The following is a 25,853-nucleotide window of genomic DNA, read 5'->3' as shown; positions in this document are numbered from 1 at the left end:
ACATATATAACTTTATTTGCATTGTTCTAACAAAGTGACATGTTATTAGTGTTGGTCTGATGGAGCAATCTGGTTTACTTGAACGGGATTTACATTTTCTTGAATTTATTAATTGAAAAAGCACCGATGAAGGAGTCACTAAAGTTGGACCATTTTGTTACCATGTTGTTGAACATTGTTCTTCCTCCAAAGTGGAAAAGGTTTGAGAACCACTGCGCTAAAGGATGCCTCAGTGAAACAGTAGCAGACGTCCAGGCCACGTGTCAGTATAGTTGATGAGTTGAGAGGGAGAACAGTTTGACCGGTGGCCCTCAGGGTGGCATGCTAGGCCCAGTGCCTTTTACACCATTAATACATAGCAGACATTCAATCATGTTATTAAATGACACAGAGTGGTAGACTGACTCTTGATGTGGAGAGGACAGAAGAGATGGCAATAGGCAGCAGCGTAATCAAATTAAATAGCCATAACTTTTAATTATAAAAAAAATGTACACAAAAAAAACAAACTTTGTGATTCTGTTTAGGCTTAGCAGGCCCTGACGGGCCAACACTGAATTCATGCCTGTTGGACGATCTCAGTGCATCAAACTGCTCAAAATAGCCTCTGATACAGAATATTTGATGATGAAAGACTTGAGCTTCCTGAACTATTCAAGACCCGCCCCTTTCAAATGAAAGCCCCTCTACAGGGATGTAGAGCGCCCTTGCTGCAGCACGGGTGAATGCACAATGGAGAGATTCAACCTAATAACCGCCTTGCTGCTCAGCAGCCTCAGTAAGTACCAATATTGAAATAGCAAATACTATTTTAACTTCAATGTTACCCAGAAACTACTTTCAAACTGGTGGTATTGATCTCATTTGTATTGTTTCGAGGTTTCATAGCTGAGAAGTAAATCTCTCGTTGTCTCTGCTGTGTGTTTCAGGCTGGATCTCTGTCTCTGTCTCTGAGTCTCAGACTCTGGAGGTCCAGCCGGGTAAAGAAGTCACTCTGACGTGCAACAACATTTCCAACAAACCAACTTACATAGAGTGGTTCAGACTGAGCAACAGGTCCGAGCTCAGCTGCATCTCCTCTATGTTCGGGTTTAAAAGCAGCGCTTCGTTCTGTGATGGATTCCAACATGGATTTGAAATGAGCGCCAACATCTCCAATGTCTTTCTTAAGATCAAGCGAGTGAATTCATCTGACTCTGGACGATATTTCTGTGGATTCTACGGAGACAAACACACAATCTTTACCAATGTAACCAATTTGATCGTTCAAGGTAAGATTGTATTTTTAAGGCTTTTCCTCATATTTACAAACAGAAGGACAAAAGACAAAAAACAATATGTGTGATATGTATCATACATCACCATGTTTTTTTGTTAGGTGATGGTGAATCCGACGGGGAAATTAATTCTGAGATTGAAAGTAAGGTTCTCCTTTTTCACTGTGCAGTCATCACAGCCAGTAATTATATTTTAAACAACTGTCTCATGATTTTTCTTGCAGAGGAACCTGATGGAACAACAAAGCTGATGAGTGTGATGCTGGCCGGTCTGTCTGTGTTCCTCACGATAGTCGTTGTTGTTCTGGCCGTTAAGATCAGGAAACTTCAGACAGGTGCAATATTTTAATACATTCATGTTGTGTTGTTCTATATACATCAGTCATAGTTAACTAATAACACTTTTGTTTTTTTGCTTTTTAGCTGTGAAAGACAAACCGCAGGCAGAAAGAAACAAGGTGAACTAAACCATTACCTTCACTAAACTCTATCTTATTGTTTTAAACACAAATGAGTCTCAAATGATTGAAAAAGTCTCAAATGATTGAGACTTTTTCTGCACGTGTTACCAGTCCTGTGTCCTGATGTCTCCCCTCCAGGCTCTTGTTTCATCCATGATGGCGTCTCATAGCGTTTTTGCGCCGCGTTTAATACACAATAAGAAAATTGAAAAATGTAAAATTGTAACTAGAAGAGCCGACGCACGGCACAAAGGAGGGGGTCGAGAGCGCTGGTGCGATAGAACAAAAATTAATTAAAAATGTTATTTCAAAGTTTTCTGAATCTGCTTTTTTGAATTATTGAATATAATTTTATGGGGGAGACATTGGTAGAGGCATTAAATGTTCAGACAATGTACAAATAATATAACTTATTATATATCGAGAGCACGTTTTGTCTTGAAGCTTTTTGTGTTGTCTCTAAAGTCATAACAACGGTCCAAATTATTATTTTGAATTAAAAACCTTTAATTTTTAAGCTAGAAAGAAGTAGCATGAGACATGTGAAGGAGCATCTAGAAGACTTTACGATGGTTTACACTCATAATAATCTCAACCTCAGATTGTGTGTGTGATTCAGCGTGTGACACTGACTCGTTACAGGATCTGGGATCAGAGGAACTGAACTACGTGGCTCTAAATTTCCAGGCGAAACCAAAGAGAAGCCGGCGGCCTCCACGCGACAGAGAGATGGAGCTGAACGTTGTGTATGCTGCCACCAGATAGACACAACTAATGCTGCATTGTTGTAATCTACTGGTCATGGGCGTAGGTTTGGTCTCAGCATTGGTAGGGACCCTCGCCATATAAAAAAACTTAGTTGATATTATGTCGAACAGGACAACTTTATTAAAAGATATGACCATTTGTGTGACCTTGAACTGATTTGAACATAATAACAGTAATACAACCTTAGGTTAAATACAAAACAGTATTCTGCACCAAATAAATACGAATAATAAAAAGTTTAAAAAAAATAAAAAATGTTTTGCGAAAATGTCAATATACAGTAGCAGAATATTGTATCTCCAAAATATACATTAAAAAAAACTTTTCCCAGTTGTGGAGTGAAAAAGGACAAAATAAATTAAAAGATGTCAAATAAATATAGTTAGCAGCACGTAATAGGCGATACATAAAGTGCTTTCCTTCTTTATGCAATTATAAGCAAGTTGTATTTTCTTTTGATATCTTATTTAAATAAACCAAAATGATATCTCCGTCTGCTGCTGCTCCCTCAACCTGCACTGCATCTTCACTGGATTCCTGAGTTTCCTGAATGCATTTCAAAATAATGCAGGTTTGCACTGTGTGAGCAGTTAGCCTGCTACTAACGTTAGCTAACAACAAGCTAGCTTCTTGATAGCTACTTACGTGGTGAATAAAACGTCAGATATCTCATTTCTTTTTTGGTGGCATTTTCTTATCTACAAAGCACAAAAGGGTCAACAATATCAATGCTGAGACCAAACAAAATACTAATATGAGACTTTATTATTTCCTGGTGTATTTTAGTAGCTTACCGTGTCAGACTACTGTCAGCTCTCTTTCTGCATTTACGACTCAAGTAACTTGTGTGTTTCTGACTCGCCACTTTCTCACTCGCTGTCTCGAGGGCGCATTGGAAAACATGGACATGGATTGAACATAATATTATACTAGGAATGAATAATCCGTTTCAAAGTTTCTATACTATGAAAGACGAGTGAGTATGCAAGTATTTTGTCCAAACTTTGGTCGTGACTAGTCCCTATGGACCCGATGCAAACCTAGGCCCTTGCTACTGGTGTGACTGTGTGGAAGGAGACACTGGCAACAAATACATTCTGAATAAATATTCTGTATTTTCTGGTGTTTCTTTCTATCTCTCAGTCAAAGTGTTGATACTTCTCTCGCTGTTGGAGGGGAAGAATAGTCAATGTGTGATGGAGGAGGAGTCAGAAAGGACTTTGTTGTTGTGGAGGGACGGACATAAACATCTTGTTTGACAGGAAGAGACAGTGCAGTGTGGTTTGATACCACTGAGGTTACAATCATGAAGTCAATGCTCTGTGGAAACCGTGAAGGGAAGCTGAGACAACCAAACCTGCTGCAGCATTCAGACTTGTGATACTTCGAAATGTGCATTAAAATATGTGTATGAAAACGGGGCTATTGTCTGCACCACAGGACGTCTTCAGCAGTGATCATGAACATCAAAATAATGAATTGAACTGACAAGCTTGATTTGGAATAAAAGCCTTTGTATTTTGTCAGAATAGAAGAATAGATCGAATGGATACAAAATAGTATGATTGAAATGTGAAAGTAATTGTAGTATTTTCTTAGACTGTATTTTTCTCAATTTGACTGCATATGCTGACCTTTAAAGATGTTAGACTCTAAACTCTATTGTAAACTGATGAAGTGAATGTGTGTATGAAAAACAAAGAGGAAGCTTTCGTATTTGTTGGTCCTCCCCGCCCCCTCCATTATTTTCCACTGCGGTGAACACTTTGTGTACCAGTGGAAGCCACAGGAAGACTGGTCTTCAGCTCTCTGCAATGAAACCACAAGAAAACAAAAGCGTTCATACTTTCTCGAAAAGATGAACACACTTTTAGAACGAGGCAGAAGCTCAATCTTTTCTTAAACCGTCCCCTTCTTTGCAGACGACACTGACATATATTCTCATGCTCATTTTGCTCGTTCACCTGTACGACATCATCAACATCCTGCTTGAGAAGAAATGCCCTGATCAGCCTCACACTTGCCAGATGACAGCGTCATCCTCATGCAGCTTCACTACTCAACAGATGCAGGTTTGTTGGGTCACCACTTCTAAGCGATAACTCAGCAGTATCTGGTGTCGACACAGAGCCTCACCTGCCATCAACAAGTAAAAAGGCTCTGCCTCATCTGCCTCTGACTGCACCCTGTTGAGCTGACAAATCTGCTACCTCTGAATCCATGTGTTCATGAACTGGCTGCTGCAACTGCAAGTCAAGGATCCCCAAAAATGCCAAGAAGATGGAGCAACAGAAGAACATTTACTCAATTAGAATAGATGTCTTTATGGAATAGCATTATAGTATAAATATATGTGTATGGAAACGAAGCCATTGTCTAGTTTGTGCACCACAAAATGATGCTGCTTCATAAGTTTCCAGTATATATCAACCCATTCAACTCTCCACTCATCACTGATGGACTCAGTAGCCTTCACGAGACATGTCAACGTCTGCTCTCAGTAGAAAGGAACAAACTGGTGTGAATGGCCCAGTGCCGGACCGTGTCTTCGGATCAATGATTCGTTCTTCTGCCGGAGACTCACATCCGGCAGAAGAACGAATCATTGACCCGAAGAGTCGGTTGGCAGAAGAACGAAACTTTGATCCAAAGACGCGTTCACAATTCGTTCATCAGATGAAGGAATCGGCACAGGCTCAGCACTGGCAGCCAGCTAAACAGTAATGATTCGTTCACTTTGACTGGGTCTTCGGTACGGATCTTTGGATCATTTTTCACATGACCTGCGATGGCTCGGAAGAGGAAACAGAAAGTATTTGTTTACCTCGCATTTTTTGTACTTTACTTACAGTGCAGCGTAATTGTTTGCCATGATAATTAAATGGTAGTGTGATAATGAATTACCTTTTTCAAATAATCCAAACTGTCACGATGCATTATTTTATTGCAGGAATTTTATGCCCTCCGCTCCCCGCTCTCTCCCCCCGGACTCTGCCTCCCTCCCCGAAATGAACGAGTGATTCGAAAAAAGATTCGTACATTTTAATGAACGAGATTCAAAGAACCGATTCGGTAAAATGATCCGGTCTTCACATCACTACTGTCAAGAAACGTTAGCTAGAGTACGTGCTAACGTATGTTAGCCAACGTCAAGTAACATTAGCTAGATTACGTAGGTTAGCACACACATTAGCCGCCACGTGCATCTCCGAGTACGTTCGTTAGCCGCATTTTTCTCAGTCGAAAAAGCGAGTGTCAGCTGAGCGCCTCGGCTGGTCCGATATACACCGTCAAGTAACGTTAGCTAGAGTATGTTAGCACGTACTCTAGCTAACGTTACTTGACATTAGCTAATGTACATTAGCACGTACTAGCAGGGACATTAGCACGTAACGTTCCGCCACTTGCGTCTCTGAGTTCAAACCAGCCACCGCTGAAGTAGAGAGACACACTGGCAGAGAAGACTGAAGTCTCAGTGAGTGGAGCCGACAGAGTAATGTCGCTGGCAAAGCAAAAGCATTTGATATTCTTGTCTAACCATTTTGATTTTTTATGTATAACCATTATCTTTTTAACCATTGAAGGAATATATGTATTGTTTGGTCTTTACAGGAACACCAAACAGAGAAAGTGGTTTTCAACCAGCTCTGAACTTAGATTTATTTTCATTTGACTTTTTACACTGAGCACTGTTTCATTGAGTTGAAATTGTTGTCAGTGATTGGAGCGCAAAATAAAAAATCTCAACCTCACGATTGAGTGAGTGACTGACACCAAACAAAGTTCTTCTTCTTTAGAACAATTTAACGCTCTTTCCCTGTCCATCCACCGTGAGATACAGAAGTGACGACTGAATCTACCGAAGAGACTTAAGGGAAGTATCTTTGGGTGAAAACTGTGCAGTGTGAGTATAATGATGAGATGGTGTCAAACAGGCAGAGAGAAGGTGTAGACGATGGACACACTCGCTATACGGGTTGAGATAAGTTACAGCCCACTGTGGGGACCTGACAGCACAGAGCTGTGAAACACCCTCAACAAAACATGCACTTTGATAACGGTCGCAAAAAAAGTGATGACTACTTCCTTAATGTGAATTTTCAGGTTAACGTTTTATCCGTCATTAATATGTTGCTAACTTTGTGAGATTTTATTGTATTTTAGCATGTGCTATATAAATTAGGTTCATTTTTTAATCCTGCCTATTTGAAACAATAGAAATAACATGACTTTATCATTCTTAGTTTGTAATTACTTAATTATATTAAGTTATACTGAAGTTATGTTTTTAAGTTATGCCTACTTATACACAAAATAGTTCCATTAAATCAAAAATTCTTAGTTAAAATTACTCAAAAAGGAAGAACATATTTCAGCAACTTGACATAATTAAGTTAATAGAACTTTTTCTATAACTTTGAGTATACACTACTTAATCTATTGAATTACTTAGGACGTTCGGGTTTACAGTGCAGATTATTTGATGATGAAATATTTGAGCTTCCTGACATGAACTATTCAAGACCCGCCCCTTTCAAATGAAAGCCCCTCTACAGGGATGTAGAGCGCCCTTGCTGCGGCACGGGTGAATGCACAATGGAGAGCTTCAACCTAATAACCGCCTTGCTGCTCAGCAGCCTCAGTAAGTACCAATATTGAAATAGCAAATACTATTTTAACTTCAATGTTACCCAGAAACTACTTTCAAACTGGTGGTATTGATCTCATTTGTATTGTTTTGAGGTTTCATAGCTGAGAAGTAAATCTCTCGTTGTCTCTGCTGTGTGTTTCAGGCTGGATCTCTGTCTCTGTCTCTGAGTCTCAGACTCTGGAGGTCCAGCCGGGTGAAGAAGTCACTCTGACATGCGACAACATTTCCAACAAACCAACTCAGATAGAGTGGTTCAGACTGAGCAACAGGTCCGAGCTCAGCTGCATCTCTTCTATGTACGGGTTTGAAAGCGACGCTTCGTTCTGTGATGGATTCCAACATGGATTTGAAATGAGCGCCAACATCTCCAATGTCTTTCTTAAGATCAAGCGAGTGGATTCATCTGACTCTGGACGATATTTCTGTGGATTCTACGGAGACAAACACACAATCTTTACCGATCTAACCAATTTGATTGTTCAAGGTAAGATTGTATTTAAACCTTTTCCTTATATTTACAGTACATCTCAAATACATTGTTAGGAAAAAGACTAAAAACAATATGTGTGATATGTATCATACATCACCATGTTTTTTTGTTAGGTGATGGTGAATCCGACGGGGAAATTAATTCTGAGATTGAAAGTAAGGTTCTCCTTTTTCACTGTGCAGTCATCACAGCCAGTAATTATATTTTAAACAACTGTCTCATGATTTTTCTTGCAGAGGAACCTGATGGAACAACAGAGCTGATGAGTGTGATGCTGGCCGGTCTGTCTGTGTTCCTCACGATAGTCGTTGTTGTTCTGGCCGTTAAGATCAGGAAACTTCAGACAGGTGCAATATTTTAATACATTCATGTTGTGTTGTTCTATATACATCAGTCATAGTTAACTAATAACACTTTTGTTTTTTTGCTTTTTAGCTGTGAAAGACAAACCGCAGGCAGAAAGAAACAAGGTGAACTAAACCATTACCTTCACTAAACTCTATCTTATTGTTTTAAACACAAATGAGTCTCAAATGATTGAAAAAGTCTCAAATGATTGAGACTTTTTCTGCACGTGTTACCAGTCCTGTGTCCTGATGTCTCCCCTCCAGGCTCTTGTTTCATCCATGATGGCGTCTCATAGCGTTTTTGCGCCGCTTTTAATACACAATAAGAAAATTGAAAAATGTAAAATTGTAAATAGAAGAGCCGACGCACGGCACAAAGGAGGGGGTCGAGAGCGCTGGTGCGATAGAACAAAAATTAATTAAAAATGTTATTTCAAAGTTTTCTGAATCTGCTTTTTTGAATTATTGAATATAATTTTATGGGGGAGACATTGGTAGAGGCATTAAATGTTCAGACAATGTACAAATAATATAACTTATTATTTATCGAGAGCACGTTTTGTCTTGAAGCTTTTTGTGTTGTCTCTAAAGTCATAACAACGTTCCAAATTATTATTTTGAATTAAAAACCTTCAATTTTTAAGCTAGAAAGAAGTAGCATGAGACATGTGAAGGAGCATCTAGAAGACTTTACGATGGTTTACACTCATAATAATCTCAACCTCAGATTGTGTGTGTGATTCAGCGTGTGACACTGACTCGTTACAGGATCTGGGATCAGAGGAACTGAACTACGTGGCTCTAAATTTCCAGGCGAAACCAAAGAGAAGCCGGCGGCCTCCACGCGACAGAGAGATGGAGCTGAACGTTGTGTATGCTGCCACCAGATAGACACAACTAATGCTGCATTGTTGTAATCTACTGGTCATGGGCGTAGGTTTGGTCTCAGCATTGGTAGGGACCCTCGCCATATGAAAAAACTTAGTTGATATTATGTCGAACAGGACAACTTTATTAAAAGATATGACCATTTGTGTGACCTTGAACTGATTTGAACATAATAACAGTAATACAACCTTAGTTTAAATACAAAACAGTATTCTGCACCAAATAAATACGAATAATAAAAAGTTAAATGAATAAAAAACATTCTGAGAAATTGTCAATATAAAGTAACATAATTTTGTATATCCAAAATATATATATTTTAAAACAATTCCCAGTTGTGGAGTGAAAAAAAGACAAAATAAATTAAAAGATGTCAAATAAATATAGTTAGCAGCACGTAATAGGCGATACATAAAGTGCTTTCCTTCTTTATGTAATTATAAGCAAGTTGTATTTTCTTTTGATGTCTTATTTAAATAAACCAAAAAGATATCTCCGTCTGCTGCTGCTCCCTCAACCTGCACTGCATCTTCACTGGATTCCTGAGTTTCCTGAATGCATTTCAAAATAATGCAGGTTTGCACTGTGTGAGCAGTTAGCCTGCTACTAACGTTAGCTAACAACAAGCTAGCTTCTTGATAGCTACTTACGTGGTGAAAAAAACGTCAGATATCTCTTTTCTTTTTTGGTGGCATTTTCTTATCTACAAAGCACAAAAGGGTCAACAATATCAATGTTGAGACCAAACAAAATACTAATATGAGACTTTATTATTTCCTGGTGTATTTTAGTAGCTTACCGTGTCAGACTACTGTCAGCTCTCTTTCTGCATTTATGACTCACGTAACTTGTGTGTTTCTGACTCGCCACTTTCTCACTCGCTGTCTCGAGGGCGCATTGGAAAACATGGACATGGATTGAACATAATATTATAATAGGAATGAATAATCCGTTTCAAAGTTTCTATACTATGAAAGACGAGTGAGCATGCAAGTATTTTGTCCAAACTTTGGTCGTGACTAGTCCCTATGGACCTGATGCAAACCTAGGCCCTTGCTACTGGTGTGACTGTGTGGAAGGAGACACTGGCAACAAATACATTCTGAATAAATATTCTGTATTTTCTGGTGTTTCTTTCTATCTCTCAGTCAAAGTGTTGATACTTCTCTCGCTGTTGGAGGGGAAGAATAGTCAATGTGTGATGGAGGAGGAGTCAGAAAGGACTTTGTTGTTGTGGAGGGACGGACATAAACATCTTGTTTGACAGGAAGAGACAGTGCAGTGTGGTTTGATACCACTGAGGTTACAATCATGAAGTCAATGCTCTGTGGAAACCGTGAGGGGAAGCTGAGACAACCAAACCTGCTGCAGCATTCAGACTTGTGATACTTCAAAATGTGCATTAAAATATGTGTATGAAAACGGGGCTATTGTCTGCACCACAGGACGTCTTCAGCAGTGATCATGAACATCAAAATAATGAATTGAACTGACAAGCTTGATTTGGAATAAAAGCCTTTGTATTTTGTCAGAATAGAAGAATAGATCGAATGGATACAAAATAGTATGATTGAAATGTGAAAGTAATTGTAGTATTTTCTTAGACTGTATTTTTCTCAATTTGACTGCATATGCTGACCTTTAAAGATGTTAGACTCTAAACTCTATTGTAAACTGATGAAGTGAATGTGTGTATGAAAAACAAAGAGGAAGCTTTCGTATTTGTTGGTCCCCCACCGCCCCCTCCATTATTTTCCACTGCGGTGAACACTTTGTGTACCAGTGGAAGCCACAGGAAGACTGGTCTTCAGCTCTCTGCAATGAAACCACAAGAAAACAAAAGCGTTCATACTTTCTCGAAAAGATGAACACACTTTTAGAACGAGGCAGAAGCTCAATCTTTTCTTAAACCGTCCCCTTCTTTGCAGACGACACTGACATATATTCTCATGATCATTTTGCTTGTTCACCTGTACGACATCATCAACATCCTGCTTGAGAAGAAATGCCCTGATCAGCCTCACACTTGCCAGATGACAGCGTCATCCTCATGCAGCTTCACTGCTCAACAGATGCAGGTTTGTTGGGTCACCACTTCTAAGCGATAACTCAGCAGTATCTGGTGTCGACACAGAGCCTCACCTGCCATCAACAAGTAAAAAGGCTCTGCCTCATCTGCCTCTGACTGCACCTTGTTGAGCTGACAAATCTGCTACCTCTGAATCCATGTGTTCATGAACTGGCTGCTGCAACTGCAAGTCAAGGATCCCCAAAAATGCCAAGAAGATGGAGCAACAGAAGAACATTTACTCAATTAGAATAGATGTCTTTATGGAATAGCATTATAGTATAAGAATATATGTATGGAAACGAAGCCATTGTCTAGTTTGTGCACCACAGGACGTCTTCAGCAGTGATCATGATGATGCAACTTCATAAGTTTCCAACATATATATCAACCCATTCAACTCTTTTTACTCGTCCACTCATCACTGATGGACTCAGTAACCTTCACGAGACATGTCAACGTCTGCTCTCAGTAGAAAGGTACAAACTGGTGTGACTGGCCCAGTGCCCTTCACACCATTAATACATAGCAGACAATCAGTCATGTTATTAAATGACAGTAGGAGTGGTGGGATGACTCTCGATGTGGAGAGGACAGAAGAGATGGCAATGAGCAGCAGCGTAATGAAATAAAATAGCTATAACTTTTTATTATAAATATAATTAAAATATAAAACATCGCCGCATCAATAATCAACTGGAATCGCAACGACAAACTTTTTTTTGGTAGTTAAGCACAACTTTTTTATGAGCTAAAGATCGTGTAGATGACTGTGGAGCAGGATGAAACGATAACGGGGTTCACCTTACGGCCTATAGTTGTGTAGCCGAGGGTTTATCTTGCGCCTATACTGTAAAATACAAACACGAGGATCGGTCGTTCAACCAAATCGGCCAGTTCTTTATTCTCGTCTTTTTCCTCTTTGACCACAAACATTTCTCAACATCTCTGCTTCCGTTTCCCCCTTCAAAATAAAACCCCCGAAAACACACTTGAACATAGCTTCCAAATAAAAGCTTACATACCTCGCCTCCTCCTGAAAGAAACGTCCCCGTTTCAAAACACTCGAAATGCAACAAAAAAATGTCCCAAAACGTAGTAACAACTTGTCTTAATAACCCAAGTTGACCAGTAAACCGTTTACATGTCTCCTTCATCCAACTGCACAGCCTCCAGTAAGTATGCCCCGCTAATCCCAACGTACACCAGACATACAGCTGATACACCATAGCGTCAAGGACACACCATACAAGCATGTGCTGCTAATAAAGAAAACATGTATTAATAACACAAAATTGACCAGTAAACATATCCCCACCATGTAACTGTACAGCCTCTCGTAAGTATGCCCCGCTAGTCAACGCACACCAGACATATAGCTGATACGCCATAGCGTTTAGACACACCATACATATAGAGCATGTGCTGCTACAATAAGGAAATCATGTTAACATCGTAGTTACACATTCAATACTCTCATATCAGTAAACAATAAGTGACCAAGTGGTTTCACCACCCTCCCAGAACAAGTAACAGTCGGTTATGGCTCACTGATGCCGATAGCTAAAACAGTTCCTGTGTCGCCAGCGATCCATGGCTCCTCAACCCCACAGTCCCCCTCTGGTGCCCCCTCGTCCTGAAGCAAAGGAGCACAGTGAGCAGAAGCCGGGTGGCTACTTGAAGAACCCATAGGCACAGTATACGGTTTAAAGTCTATCTTCATGAGGAACCTGCTCCGGTCCGTGGAGCTCCAGAGAACTGCAGCTCTCTTCAATTACCCCGTCTGCCAACAGGGCCGCCGCTTGCCGGTCAATTTCTTCTTTATTGCAGAATAGTCGGTTTGCACAGCCTTCAGCAGGCTATCCCGCCAGATAAAACAGTCCTGGTCAGCCGCGTTGGTGATTTCCGTGTCAGATCATTCTCATAGTCACCTCCAAGGCCGCCTTCACACCGTCTGGCCCAGCAGGGGAAGTCCGCCCCTCGACGGCAAATGGCGGCAGCAGGTCGATCCTGGCCTTGCTGGCAGACGATCGCTCTCCGCGTCGCACATTAAAAACGAGCAGTTCGTACTTCCACATTACAGCGTTTTTTTTTCCTCTTGGTTTTCTTCTTTTTCCGTCACTAACATGATGACATTTGAGGTGTCTCCCAGCAGACACAGCATGGAATCTCTGACTTGCACATGGTCCAAATTTCAGCTAAATGCTAGCAGTGGCTAACGTTAGCTCACTAGCTCACTTCAGCAAACTGCCTTTTTCTTAGCGGTGTCTTGATTTTCTCCCGACGGTTTTCTTAGGCGCAAGACAATCCCACCGCTGCCACCAATGTAGCCGAGGGTTTATCTTGTGCCTATACTGTAAAATACAAACACGAGGATCGGTCGTTCAACCAAATCGGCCAGTTCTTTATTCTCGTCTTTTTCCTCTTTGACCACAAACATTTCTCAACATCTCTGCTTCCGTTTCCCCCTTCAAAATAAAACCCCCGAAAACACACTTGAACATAGCTTTCATATAAAAGCTTACAGTTGCATTGTTTACAACAGCAGCCCAACGTATAAATGACAATGTATATATCAGTCTTTTATCATAAATCATTTTGTTTTTACAAAAATATACCGAGAATATCGGTAATATGTGATTAATCATGATTAGTCATGATTAATCCACAGAAACCTGTGATTAATCTGATTAAAATTTTTAATCATTTCAAAGCCCTAATATATATATATATATATATAATTAAACTTTGTGATTCTATTCAGGCAGAGAAGGCTTATCCGGCCCTGACGGCCCGACACTGGATTCCTGCCTGTTGGACCAGCTGAGCGCATCAGACGGCTGAAATTGCCTCTGGTAAAGATTATTTGATGATAAAATATTTGAGCTTCCTGAACTATTCAAGACCCGCCCCTTTCAAATGAAAGCCCCTCTACAGGGATGTAGAGCGCCCTTGCTGCAGCACGGGTGAATGCACAATGGAGAGCTTCAACCTAATAACCGCCTTGCTGCTCAGCAGCCTCAGTAAGTACCAATATTGAAATAGCAAATACTATTTTAACTTCAATGTTACCCAGAAACTACTTTCAAACTGGTGGTATTGATCTCATTTGAAGTGTTTTGAGGTTTCATAGCTGAGAAGTAAATCTCTCGTTGTCTCTGCTGTGTGTTTCAGGCTGGATCTCTGTCTCTGTCTCTGAGTCTCAGACTCTGGAGGTCCAGCCGGGTGAAGAAGTCACTCTGACGTGCAACAACATTTCCAGCAAACCAACTCTGGTAGAGTGGTTCGGACTGAGCAACAGGTCCGAGCTCAGCTGCATCTCCTCTATGTTCGGGTTTAAAAGCGACGCTTTGTTCTGTGTTGGATTCCAACATGGATTTGAAATGAGCGCCAACATCTCCAATGTCTTTCTTAAGATCAAGCGAGTGGATTCATCTGACTCTGGACGATATTTCTGTGGATTCTACATAAAGCAACACACAATCTTTACCAGTGTAACCAATTTGATCGTTCAAGGTAAGACTGTATTTAAACCTTTTCCTTATATTTACAGTACATCTCAACTATATTGTTAAGAAAAAGACTAAAAACAATATGTGTGATATGTATCATACATCACCATGTTTTTTTGTTAGGTGATGGTGAATCCGACGGGGAAATAAATTCTGAGATTGAAAGTAAGGTTCTCCTTCTTCACTGTGCAGTCATCACAGCCAGTAATTATATTTTAAACAACTGTCTCATGACTTTTCTTGCAGAGGAACGTGATGGAACAACAGAGCTGATGAGTGTGATGCTGGCCGGTCTGTCTGTGTTCCTCACGATAGTCGTTGTTGTTCTGGCCGTTAAGATCAGGAAACTTCAGACAGGTGCAATATTTTAATACATTCATGTTGTGTTGTTCTATATACATCAGTCATAGTTAACTAATAACACTTTTGTTTTTTTGCTTTTTAGCTGTGAAAGACAAACCGCAGGCAGAAAGAAACAAGGTGAACTAAACCATTACCTTCACTAAACTCTATCTTATTGTTTTAAACACAAATGAGTCTCAAATGATTGAAAAAGTCTCAAATGATTGAGACTTTTTCTGCACGTCTTACCAGTCCTGTGTCCTGATGTCTCCCCTCCAGGCTCTTGTTTCATCCGTGATGGCGTCTCATAGCGTTTTTGCGCCGCGTTTAATACACAATAAGAAAATTGAAAAATATAAAATTGTAGCTAGAAGAGCCGACGCACGGCACAAAGGAGGGGGTCGAGAGCGCTGGTGCGATAGAACAAAAATTAATTTAAAATGTTATTTCAAAGTTTTCTGAATCTGCTTTTTTGAATTATTGAATATGATTTTATGGGGGAGACATTGGTAGAGGCATTAAATGTTCAGACAATGTACAAATAATATAACTTATTATTTATCGAGAGCACGTTTTGTCTTGAAGCTTTTTGTGTTGTCTCTAAAGTCATAACAACGGTCCAAATTATTATTTTGAATTAAAAACCTTCAATTTTTAAGCTAGAAAGAAGTAGCATGAGACATGTGAAGGAGCATCTTGAAGACTTTACGATGGTTTACACTCATAATAATCTCAACCTCAGATTGTGTGTGTGATTCAGCGTGTGACACTGACTCGTTACAGGATCTGGGATCAGAGGAACTGAACTACGTGGCTCTAAATTTCCAGGCGAAACCAAAGAGAAGCCGGCGGCCTCCACGCGACAGAGAGATGGAGCTGAACGTTGTGTATGCTGCCACCAGATAGACACAACTAATGCTGCATTGTTGTAATCTACTGGTCATGGGCGTAGGTTTGGTCTCAGCATTGGTAGGGACCCTCGCCATATGAAAAACTTAGTTGATATTATGTCGAACAGGACAACTTTATTAAAAGATATGACCATTTGTGTGACCTTGAACTGATTTGAACATAATAACAGTAATACAACCTTAGGTTAAATACAAAACAGTATTCTGCACCAAATAAATACGAATAATAAAAAGTTAAATGAATAAAAAACATTCTGAGAAATTGTCAATATAAAGTAACAGAATTTTGTATATCCAAAATATATATTTTTTAAAACAATTCCCAGTTGTGGAGTGAAAAAAAGACAAAATAAATTAAAAGATGTCAAATAAATATAGTTAGCAGCACGTAATAGGCGATACATAAAGTGCTTTCCTTCTTTATGCAATTATAAGCAAGTTGTATTTTCTTTTGATGTCTTATTTAAATAAACCAAAAAGATATCTCCGTCTGCTGCTGCTCCCTCAACCTGCACTGCATCTTCACTGGATTCCTGAGTTTCCTGAATGCATTTCAAAATAATGCAGGTTTGCACTGTGTGAGCAGTTAGCCTGCTACTAACGTTAGCTAACAACAAGCTAGCTTCTCGATAGCTACTTACGTGGTGAAAAAAACGTCAGATATCTCTTTTCTTTTTTGGTGGCATTTTCTTATCTACAAAGCACAAAAGGGTCAACAATATCAATGCTGAGACCAAACAAAATACTAATATGAGACTTTATTATTTCCTGGTGTATTTTAGTAGCTTACCGTGTCAGACTACTGTCAGCTCTCTTTCTGCATTTACGACTCAAGTAACTTGTGTGTTTCTGACTCGCCACTTTCTCACTCGCTGTCTCGAGGGCGCATTGGAAAACATGGACATGGATTGAACATAATATTATAATAGGAATGAATAATCCGTTTCAAAGTTTCTATACTATTAAAGACGAGTGAGTATGCAAGTATTTTGTCCAAACTTTGGTCGTGACTAGTCCCTATGGACCCGATGCAAACCTAGGCCCTTGCTACTGGTGTGACTGTGTGGAAGGAGACACTGGCAACAAATACATTCTGAATAAATATTCTGTATTTTCTGGTGTTTCTTTCTATCTCTCAGTCAAAGTGTTGATACTTCTCTCGCTGTTGGAGGGGAAGAATAGTCAATGTGTGATGGAGGAGGAGTCAGAAAGGACTTTGTTGTTGTGGAGGGACGGACGTAAACATCTTGTTTGACAGGAAGAGACAGTGCAGTGTGGTTTGATACCACTGAGGTTACAATCATGAAGTCAATGCTCTGTGGAAACCGTGAGGGGAAGCTGAGACAACCAAACCTGCTGCAGCATTCAGACTTGTGATACTTCAAAATGTGCATTAAAATATGTGTATGAAAACGGGGCTACTGTCTGCACCACAGGACGTCTTCAGCAGTGATCATGAACATTAAAATAATGAATTGAACTGACCAGCTTGATTTGGAATAAAAGCCTTTGTATTTTGTCAGAATAGAAGAATAGATCGAATGGATACAAAATAGTATGATTGAAATGTGAAAGTAATTGTAGTATTTTCTTAGACTGTATTTTTCTCAATTTGACTGCATATGCTGACCTTTAAAGATGTTAGACTCTAAACTCTATTGTAAACTGATGAAGTGAATGTGTGTATGAAAAACAAAGAGGAAGCTTTCGTATTTGTTGGTCCCCCACCGCCCCCTCCATTATTTTCCACTGCGGTGAACACTTTGTGTACCAGTGGAAGCCACAGGAAGACTGGTCTTCAGCTCTCTGCAATGAAACCACAAGAAAACAAAAGCGTTCATACTTTCTCGAAAAGATGAACACACTTTTAGAACGAGGCAGAAGCTCAATCTTTTCTCAAACCGTCCCCTTCTTTGCAGACGACACTGACATATATTCTCACGCTCATTTTGCTTGTTCACCTGTACGACATCATCAACATCCTGCTTGAGAAGAAATGCCCTGATCAGCCTCACACTTGCCAGATGACAGCGTCATCCTCATGCAGCTTCACTGCTCAACAGATGCAGGTTTGTTGGGTCACCACTTCTAAGCGATAACTCAGCAGTATCTGGTGTCGACACAGAGCCTCACCTGCCATCAACAAGTAAAAAGGCTCTGCCTCATCTGCCTCTGACTGCACCCTGTTGAGCTGACAAATCTGCTACCTCTGAATCCATGTGTTCATGAACTGGCTGCTGCAACTGCAAGTCAAGGATCCCCAAAAATGCCAAGAAGATGGAGCAACAGAAGAACATTTACTCAATTAGAATAGACGTCTTTATGGAATAGCATCATAGTATAAGAATATATGTATGGAAACGAAGTCATTGTCTAGTCTGTGCACCACAGGACGTCTTCAGCAGTGATCATGATGATGCGACTTCATAAGTTTCCAACATATATATCAACCCATTCAACTCTTTTTGCTAATCCATTCATCACTGATGGACTCAGTAACCTTCACGAGACATGTCAACGTCTGCTCTCAGTAGAAAGGTACAAACTGGTGTGAATGGCCCAGTGCCCTTCACACCATTAATACATAGCAGACAATCAGTCATGTTATTAAATGACAGTAGGAGTGTTGGGATGACTCTCGATGTGGAGAGAACAGAAGAGATGGCAATGAGCAGCAGCGTAATGAAATAAAATAGCTATAACTTTTTATTATGAATATAATTAAAATATAAAACATCGCCGCATCAATAATCAACTGGAATTGCAACGACAAACTTTTTTTTGGTAGTTAAGCACAACTTTTTTATGAGCTAAAGATCGTGTAGATGACTGTGGAGCAGGATGAAACGATAACGGGGTTCACCTTACGGCCTATAGTTGTGTAGCCGAGGGTTTATCTTGCGCCTATACTGTAAAATACAAACACGAGGATCGGTCGTTCAACCAAATCGGCCAGTTCTTTATTCTCGTCTTTTTCCTCTTTGACCACAAACATTTCTCAACATCTCTGCTTCCGTTTCCCCCTTCAAAATAAAACCCCCGAAAACACACTTGAACATAGCTTTCATATAAAAGCTTACAGTTGCATTGTTTACAACAGCAGCCCAACGTAAAAATGACAATGTATATATCAGTCTTTTATCATAAATCATTTTGTTTTTACAAAAATATACCGAGAATATCAGTAATATGTGATTAATCATGATTAGTCATGATTAATCCACAGAAACCTGTGATTAATCTGATTAAAATTTTCAATCATTTCAAAGCCCTAATATATATATATATATAATTAAACTTTGTGATTCTATTCAGGCAGAGAAGGCTTATCCGGCCCTGACGGCCCGACACTGGATTCCTGCCTGTTGGACCAGCTGAGCGCATCAGACGGCTGAAATTGTCTCTGGTACAGATTATTTGATGATGAAATATTTGAGCTTCCTGAACTATTCAAGACCCGCCCCTTTCAAATGAAAGCCCCTCTACAGGGATGTAGAGCGCCCTTGCTGCAGCACGGGTGAATGCACAATGGACAGCTTCAACCTAATAACCGCCTTGCTGCTCAGCAGCCTCAGTAAGTACCAATATTGAAATAGAAAATACTATTTTAACTTCAATGTTACCCAGAAACTACTTTCAAACTGGTGGTATTGATCTCATTTGAAGTGTTTTGAGGTTTCATAGCTGAGAAGTAAATCTCTCGTTGTCTCTGCTGTGTGTTTCAGGCTGGATCTCTGTCTCTGTCTCTGAGTCTCAGACTCTGAAGGTCCAGCCGGGTGAAGAAGTCACTCTGACGTGCAACAACATTTCCAACAAACCAACTTACATAGAGTGGTTCAGACTGAGCAACAGGTCCGAGCTCAGCTGCATCTCCTCTATGTTCGGGTTTGAAAGCAGAGCTTCGTTCTGTGATGGATTCCAACATGGATTTGAAATGAGCGCCAACAACTCCAATGTCTTTCTTAAGATCAAGCGAGTGAATTCATCTGACTCTGGACGATATTTCTGTGGATTCTACGTAGACAAACACACAATCTTTACCAATGTAACCAATTTGATTGTTCAAGGTAAGATTGTATTTTTTAAGGCTTTTCCTCATATTTACAAACAGAAGGACAAAAGACTAAAAACAATATGTGTGATATGTATCATACATCACCATGTTTTTTTGTTAGGTGATGGTGAATCCGACGGGGAAATAAATTCTGAGATTGAAAGTAAGGTTCTCCTTCTTCACTGTGCAGTCATCACAGCCAGTAATTATATTTTAAACAACTGTCTCATGACTTTTCTTGCAGAGGAACCTGATGGAACAACAAAGCTGATGAGTGTGATGCTGGCCGGTCTGTCTGTGTTCCTCACGATAGTCGTCGTAGTCCTGAAACTTCAGACAGGTGCAATAGTTTCATGTTGTGTTGCACACAATGGACACATCCAAAACAAGCTATACACATATAGCAGTATTGATTTATGTTGTGTTGTTCTATACACATATATCAGTAATAGTTAACTAATAAAACTTTTGTGTTTTTGCTTTTTAGCTGTGAAAGACAAACCGCAGCCAGAAGGAAACGAGGTGAACTAAACCATTACCTTCACTAAACTCTATCTTATTGTTTTAAACACATGATCAGTCTGTTTGTCCCAAGCTGCTGCAGATAGCATCAAAAAGAAAATAGTCCTATTTTTTTACCTAAAATTAAAATGATTAAGACTTTTTCTGCATGTCTTACGAGTCCTGTATCCTGATGTCTCCCCTCCAGGCTCTTGTTTCATCGATAATGGCGTTTCATAGCGTTTTTGCGCCGCGTTTCATATGCAATAAGAATTTATTTTTTTTAAATATATATATATATATATATGGCTTGCTCGGCCAGGAACATACACCCACTTGGCGCACGTTCTCGGCAAAACATTCCCGGCCGGACGTGCTCTGCGACCCTTCGGCGCCCTCCAACATCCCGAATAGAGCGAGGACCCGCTCACAGCTGCTAGCAGCTTTAATTACTTCATATATATGCCTGCAGGTCTTTAGATCATCCCTGAACAGAATTGAAGTCAATCGGAATAAAAATTGTTGGAGGAGATACATTTAGAAGAAAGGCAAAAAAAGGCGAAAGATGACAGATTCGCCAAAAATCCCAAATGGCCCGAATTACTGTCGCGCCCCCTATTGTTTGAATTGCACGACTGATTTATTGCATGTTAAGGGATGCAATGTGCACATTCATAAAAGGTTTGGAGTCATTAGTCCATATAGTTTTAATGTTATGAGTCTTAAAACATAAGACACGCCCTTAAGAGGTTAATTGGTCTGAATTTCCTCAACGGAATAAGATATACAAAATCTTTCAACAACGTCTTAAAGTTACAGCTCCATTCATGAAGTACAGAAAGTTTGGTATGAATCGGACCAAGCGTTCTAGGATAAATGTGCAAAAACGTGTTTTTCACAAAATTCAAAATGGCGGAACATTTTGGGAGGCTGACTTCATGGGTCTGAGAGGCTTTTTTGTAGAGCAGGTGGAGCTGGACATGTGTGAATTTTTTCAAGTCAATTGGACAATCTGGGCGAGGGGCGTCGCAAGTCCAACTTCTAGGGGGCGCTAGAGGGACATTTTTTGGTACTTTTTTTTGCGCCTATATCAGATGGCTATTTTCACCAGACCTGACAAACATTCCAAATTTGATGAGTTTTGGATTATGACAAGTCCCCCATAAAGGTGCCCAATGTACAAAAGGAAGGATCATTGGAATAATACTAATAATACCCCTTATAGTTTCAATAGAGTCCTCTCGGACTGACGACGTCACTCATATTAATCTCAACCTCAGATTGTGTGTGTGATTCAGCGTGTGACACTGACTCGTTACAGGATCTGGGATCAGAGGAACTGAGGCCAAAACCAAAGAGAAGCCGGCGGCCTGCACGCGACAGAGAGATGGAGTCGAACGTTGTGTATGCTGCCACCAGATAGACACAACTAATGCTGCATTGTTGTAATCTACTGGTGTGACTGTGTGGAAGGAGACACTGGCAACAAATACAATCTGAATCATTATTCTGTATTTTCTGGTGTTTCTTTCTGTCTCTCAGTCAAAGTGTCGATACTTCTCTTGCTGTCTGAGGGGAAGAATAGTCAATGTGTGATAGAGGAGGAGTCAGAAAGGACTTTGTTGTTGTGGAGGGACGGACATAAACATCTTGTTTGACAGGAAGAGACAGTGCAGTGTGGTTTGATACCACTGAGGTTACAATCATGAAGTCAATGCTCTGTGGAAACCGTGAAGGGAAGCTGAGACAACCAAACCTGCTGCAGCATTTAGACTTGTGATACTTCAAAATGTGCAAAAAATATATGTATGAAAACGGGGCTACTGTCTGCACCACAGGACGTCTTCAGCAGTGATCATGAACATCAAAATAATGAATTTCCACAGAGACGAAGAAGAGCAGTGTTCCTATAAAACATTAAAATCTCTTATAGCGTTAATCACTCCACTCCTCCATCTACACAAACGTCTTCAGCTGCTCTCCGCATGCTGACTTACTCATACGGAGAGCCAGATATGAATCATGGCTTCACAGGAAGAGGCAGCAGAGTGGTCTGAGCACTCGGTCACAAGTCAAAGCTCTGCAGCGACGTATGAAGAGCAGAAAACTACAAACTGACCAGCTTGATTTGGAATAAAAGCCTTTGTATTTGTACAGAATGGAAGAATAAATCAAATAGATGCAAAATAGTATAATTGAAAAGTGAAATGTGAAAGTAATTGTAGTATTTTCTTACTGTCTTTTTCTCAATTTGACTGGATATGCTGACCTTTAAAGATGTTAGACTCTACTCTAAACTCTATTGTAAACTGATGAAGTGAATGTGTGTATGAAAAACAAAGAGGAAGCTTTCGTATTTGTTGGTCCCCCACCGCCCCCTCCATTATTTTCCACTGCGGTGAACACTTTGTGTACCAGTGGAAGCCACAGGAAGACTGGTCTTCAGCTCTCTGCAATGAAACCACAAGCAAACAAAAGCGTTCATACTTTCTCTAAAAGATGAACAGACTTTTAGAACGAGGCAGAATCTCAATCTTTTCTCAAACCGTCCCCTTCTTTGTGCTGCCATCAGCTGACGCTGAGGAAGCAGTGAACACCATCCACTCCACTGTATCTGGACTGCTGAATCATCAGCCTGGTGCCTTTTTGACTATTACTGGTGACTTTAATCACACTGCCCTGGGCAAAGTTCTGCCAACTTTTCAACAATATGTAGACTGCCCCACATGGAATAATAAAACTCTGGACTTTCTGTATGCAATTACTAAGGATGCATACAGCGCCACTGCCCTTCCCCCCCCCTTGGCAGATCTGATCATGACCTGGTCCTGCTGACTCCTAAGTATGTTCCTCTGGTGAAGAGGCTGCCTGTGACCACCAGGACTGTGTGGAGGTGGTCTCCGGAGGCTGATGAAGCCCTCCAGGACTGCTTCGAGTCAACTGACTGGTGCTGTGCGGACCACATGGGGAGGACATCAACAGCATGACAGACTGTGTCACAGAATACATCAAATTCTGTGAACACACCACCATCCCATCCCGAACTGTGCGCTGCTTTCCCAACAACAAGCCCTGGATCACCAAGGACCTGAAGGCTCTTCTTAAGAAGAAAGCTGCTTTCAGGCCTGGAGACAGGCCTAATATATATATATATATTTATTTCTGTATGTATCTGTTATCCCTGTTCTTATTTATGTGTTTAGCTTAGTTTATTTCATTGGATGTCTGTAAGTGTGGGATGCTGCTACTATGACAAAAAAACCTTCTCTTTGGAGATTAATAAAGTACTTTTCATTCATTTCATCCTGCTTGAGAAGAAATGCCCTAATCAGCCTCACACTTGCCAGATGACAGCGTCATCCTCATGCAGCTTCACTGCTCAACAGATGCAGGTTTTCTTCGGAAGACCAGGACCATGGGAGGTTGGACCCAAAATCAGACACGAGAGACCAGGTTGTTTGTTGCGAAAAACAGTCTTTACTCTAAACGTTCGTACCATCAAATGATACACTGGCACAAGACAGAGGGTAGATGCAGACTAAATACACAGGGGAACGAGACACAGGTGGAAACAATGAGGGCGGGGCTTGCAATTACACATGAGGCTGGCACACGAGGGGGTGGAGTCTGAAACGAGAGACACAGTGAGTGACAGCCAACACAACAAACATTGAACACAAACTACCCAGGTCTGGGTGTAACAGTACCCCCCCTTCTAAGGCCGGCACCTGACGGACCAGGTTCCTCAGGGAACCTCTGGTGGAAGTCTCTGATGAGGTCTGGGCACAGAATGTTGCTGGCCTTCTCCCAAGACCTCTCCTCGGGGCCGTACCCCTCCCAATCCACGAGGTACTGTCGGCCGCGGCCCCGGACCTGAACTGCCAAAAGCCGCTTGACCGTGTAGGTTGGGCCGCCATCAATGATCTGGGGCAGTAGTGGAGGTAGGATCCAAAGAGCTCTCCTTGGCTGGCTTTAGCCGGCCCACATGAAACGTTGGGTGGCCCCTCATGGGTCTCGGGAGTTGAAGGGTCATGGCCACCGGGTTAATCACCTTTGAAATAGGGAAGGGACCCACAAACAGAGGCGCCAGCTCGCGGGACTCCACGTGAAGCGGGAGGTCCCGCGTAGACAGCCAGACCTTCTTGCCTACCCGATAGTTGGGGCCCTGAGACCGCCGTCCTCTTGTATCGGGCAGCACTCTTGAGGAGGGTCTGGCGGGCTCGATCCCAGGTGCGTCGGCAACGACGGACCATGGCACTCTAGACTCTCTCTCCAGAGCAGGAAACAGGGGTGGCTGGTAGCCATAGGCGCACTGGAAAGGGGAGAGACCAGTCGATGAGGAGGGGAGAGTGTTGTGCGCATACTCAACCCAAATGAGGTGCCTGCTCCAGGAAGTGGGGTTTTGGGACACAAGGCAACGGAGACCAGTCTCTAGCTCTTGGTTTAGCCGCGCCGTCTGACCATTAGACTGGGGATTGTATCCAGAAGACAGACTGACCGTGGCCCCCAGGAGACTGCAGAATTCCTTCCAGAACTTGGAGATGAACTGGGGGCCCCGGTCCGACACCACATCTGCAGGGAAGCCATGGAGACGGAAAACGAGACAGGACAGCCTCCGCCGTTTCCTTGGCGGAGGGTAACTTGGGCAGGGGAATGAAATGGACCATCTTAGAGAAACGGTCCACCACAGTGAGAACTGTGGTGTTACCCTCTGTCAGGGGAAGCCCATTAACAAAGTCTAGCAATATGTCCGACCAGGGGCGATGCGGAACTGGTATCGGCCGTAGGAGACCAGGCAGCGGGTATCGGGAAACCTTATGCCATGCACACACCTGACAGGCCGCTACATACTCTCCTACTTCCCTCTCCATTGCGGGCCACCAGAACCGCTGCTTAATAACGAACATCGTCCTCTGAACCCCGGGGTGGCAGGAAACTCGAGAAGAGTGGGCCCACTGGATGACCTGAGATCGGAGAGAAGAGGGGACAAACAACCTACTGGAGGGACAACCCTCCGGAACAGAGACATCTGTGGCAGCTTGTCTTACTCTCTCCTCGATGTCCCACGTGACAGCTCCCACCAGGCAAGAAGGGGGCAGTATGCATGAGGGAGAGTTGGGGGAGGCAACAGGGTCAAACAGCCTTGACAGAGAGTCAGGTTTCACAGTCTTAGAGCCCGGGCGATAGGATAAGGAAAAGTTGAACCTACTAAAGAAGAGAGCGGCGGGGTTCCACTGGAATCTCTTGGCAGAGGAGGTTAGTGCATGGAGAGGGGCAGCCACAGAACTAAAATTCCTAATAAACCTCCTATAAAAATTGGCAAACCCCAAAAACCGTTGAACCTCCTTGCGGTTGCAAGGAGTGGGCCAACTTGTGACTGCCTCGACCTTCTCCGGTTCCATCCTCACGTTGCCTTCGGACACAGTAAACCCCAGGAACGAAACAGTGGAGACATGAAACTCACACTTCTCAGCCTTAACAAATAGCTGATGGTCGAGGAGGCGACAGAGGACTTGTCTGACATGATCTCGGTGAGTCTTCTCGTCGGGGGAGAAGACAAGAATATCATCCAAGTACACAAAA

At 41.6% G+C, this 25,853-nt stretch overlaps 3 protein-coding genes and 1 gene segment (V, D, J or C); all 4 read left to right on the top strand.

Annotated features, from left to right (window-relative positions):
* Positions 1-732: 732 nt before the first annotated feature.
* Positions 733-2,642, top strand: LOC137792424 (uncharacterized). Its single transcript, XM_068588092.1, has 6 exons — positions 733-778; positions 930-1,271; positions 1,379-1,425; positions 1,504-1,612; positions 1,701-1,735; positions 2,381-2,642. The coding sequence occupies exons 1-6, from the start codon at positions 733-735 to the stop codon at positions 2,501-2,503; spliced, it is 702 nt and encodes a 233-aa protein (XP_068444193.1). The 3' UTR covers positions 2,504-2,642.
* A 4,242-nt stretch (positions 2,643-6,884) lies between these two features.
* On the top strand, positions 6,885-8,885 carry LOC137792433 (uncharacterized). The gene is made up of 5 exons (XM_068588103.1): positions 6,885-7,148; positions 7,300-7,641; positions 7,884-7,994; positions 8,083-8,117; positions 8,763-8,885. Exons 1-5 carry the CDS (start codon positions 7,103-7,105, stop codon positions 8,883-8,885), a joined length of 657 nt encoding a protein of 218 aa, XP_068444204.1. The 5' UTR covers positions 6,885-7,102.
* Positions 8,886-13,927: 5,042 nt separating this feature from the next.
* On the top strand, positions 13,928-15,819 carry LOC137792336 (uncharacterized). Its single transcript, XM_068587975.1, has 5 exons — positions 13,928-13,973; positions 14,125-14,466; positions 14,709-14,819; positions 14,908-14,942; positions 15,588-15,819. The coding sequence occupies exons 1-5, from the start codon at positions 13,928-13,930 to the stop codon at positions 15,708-15,710; spliced, it is 657 nt and encodes a 218-aa protein (XP_068444076.1). The 3' UTR covers positions 15,711-15,819.
* A 3,424-nt stretch (positions 15,820-19,243) lies between these two features.
* Positions 19,244-20,300, top strand: LOC137792337 (Ig lambda-1 chain V region S43-like). The segment is given in 5 exon segments: positions 19,244-19,289; positions 19,441-19,782; positions 19,891-19,937; positions 20,016-20,109; positions 20,257-20,300. Coding segments are annotated over 5 exon segments (573 nt in total).
* The last annotated feature ends 5,553 nt before the right edge of the window (positions 20,301-25,853 follow it).

This window comes from Clinocottus analis, unplaced genomic scaffold (assembly GCF_023055335.1).
Source record: "Clinocottus analis isolate CAN_PGR_092001 unplaced genomic scaffold, fCliAna1.0.p SCAF_21, whole genome shotgun sequence".
Lineage (NCBI taxonomy): Eukaryota > Metazoa > Chordata > Actinopteri > Perciformes > Cottidae > Clinocottus > Clinocottus analis.
The sequence above is the reverse complement of the archived record's forward strand: the minus strand, read 5'-3'. Positions and strand labels throughout refer to the sequence as shown.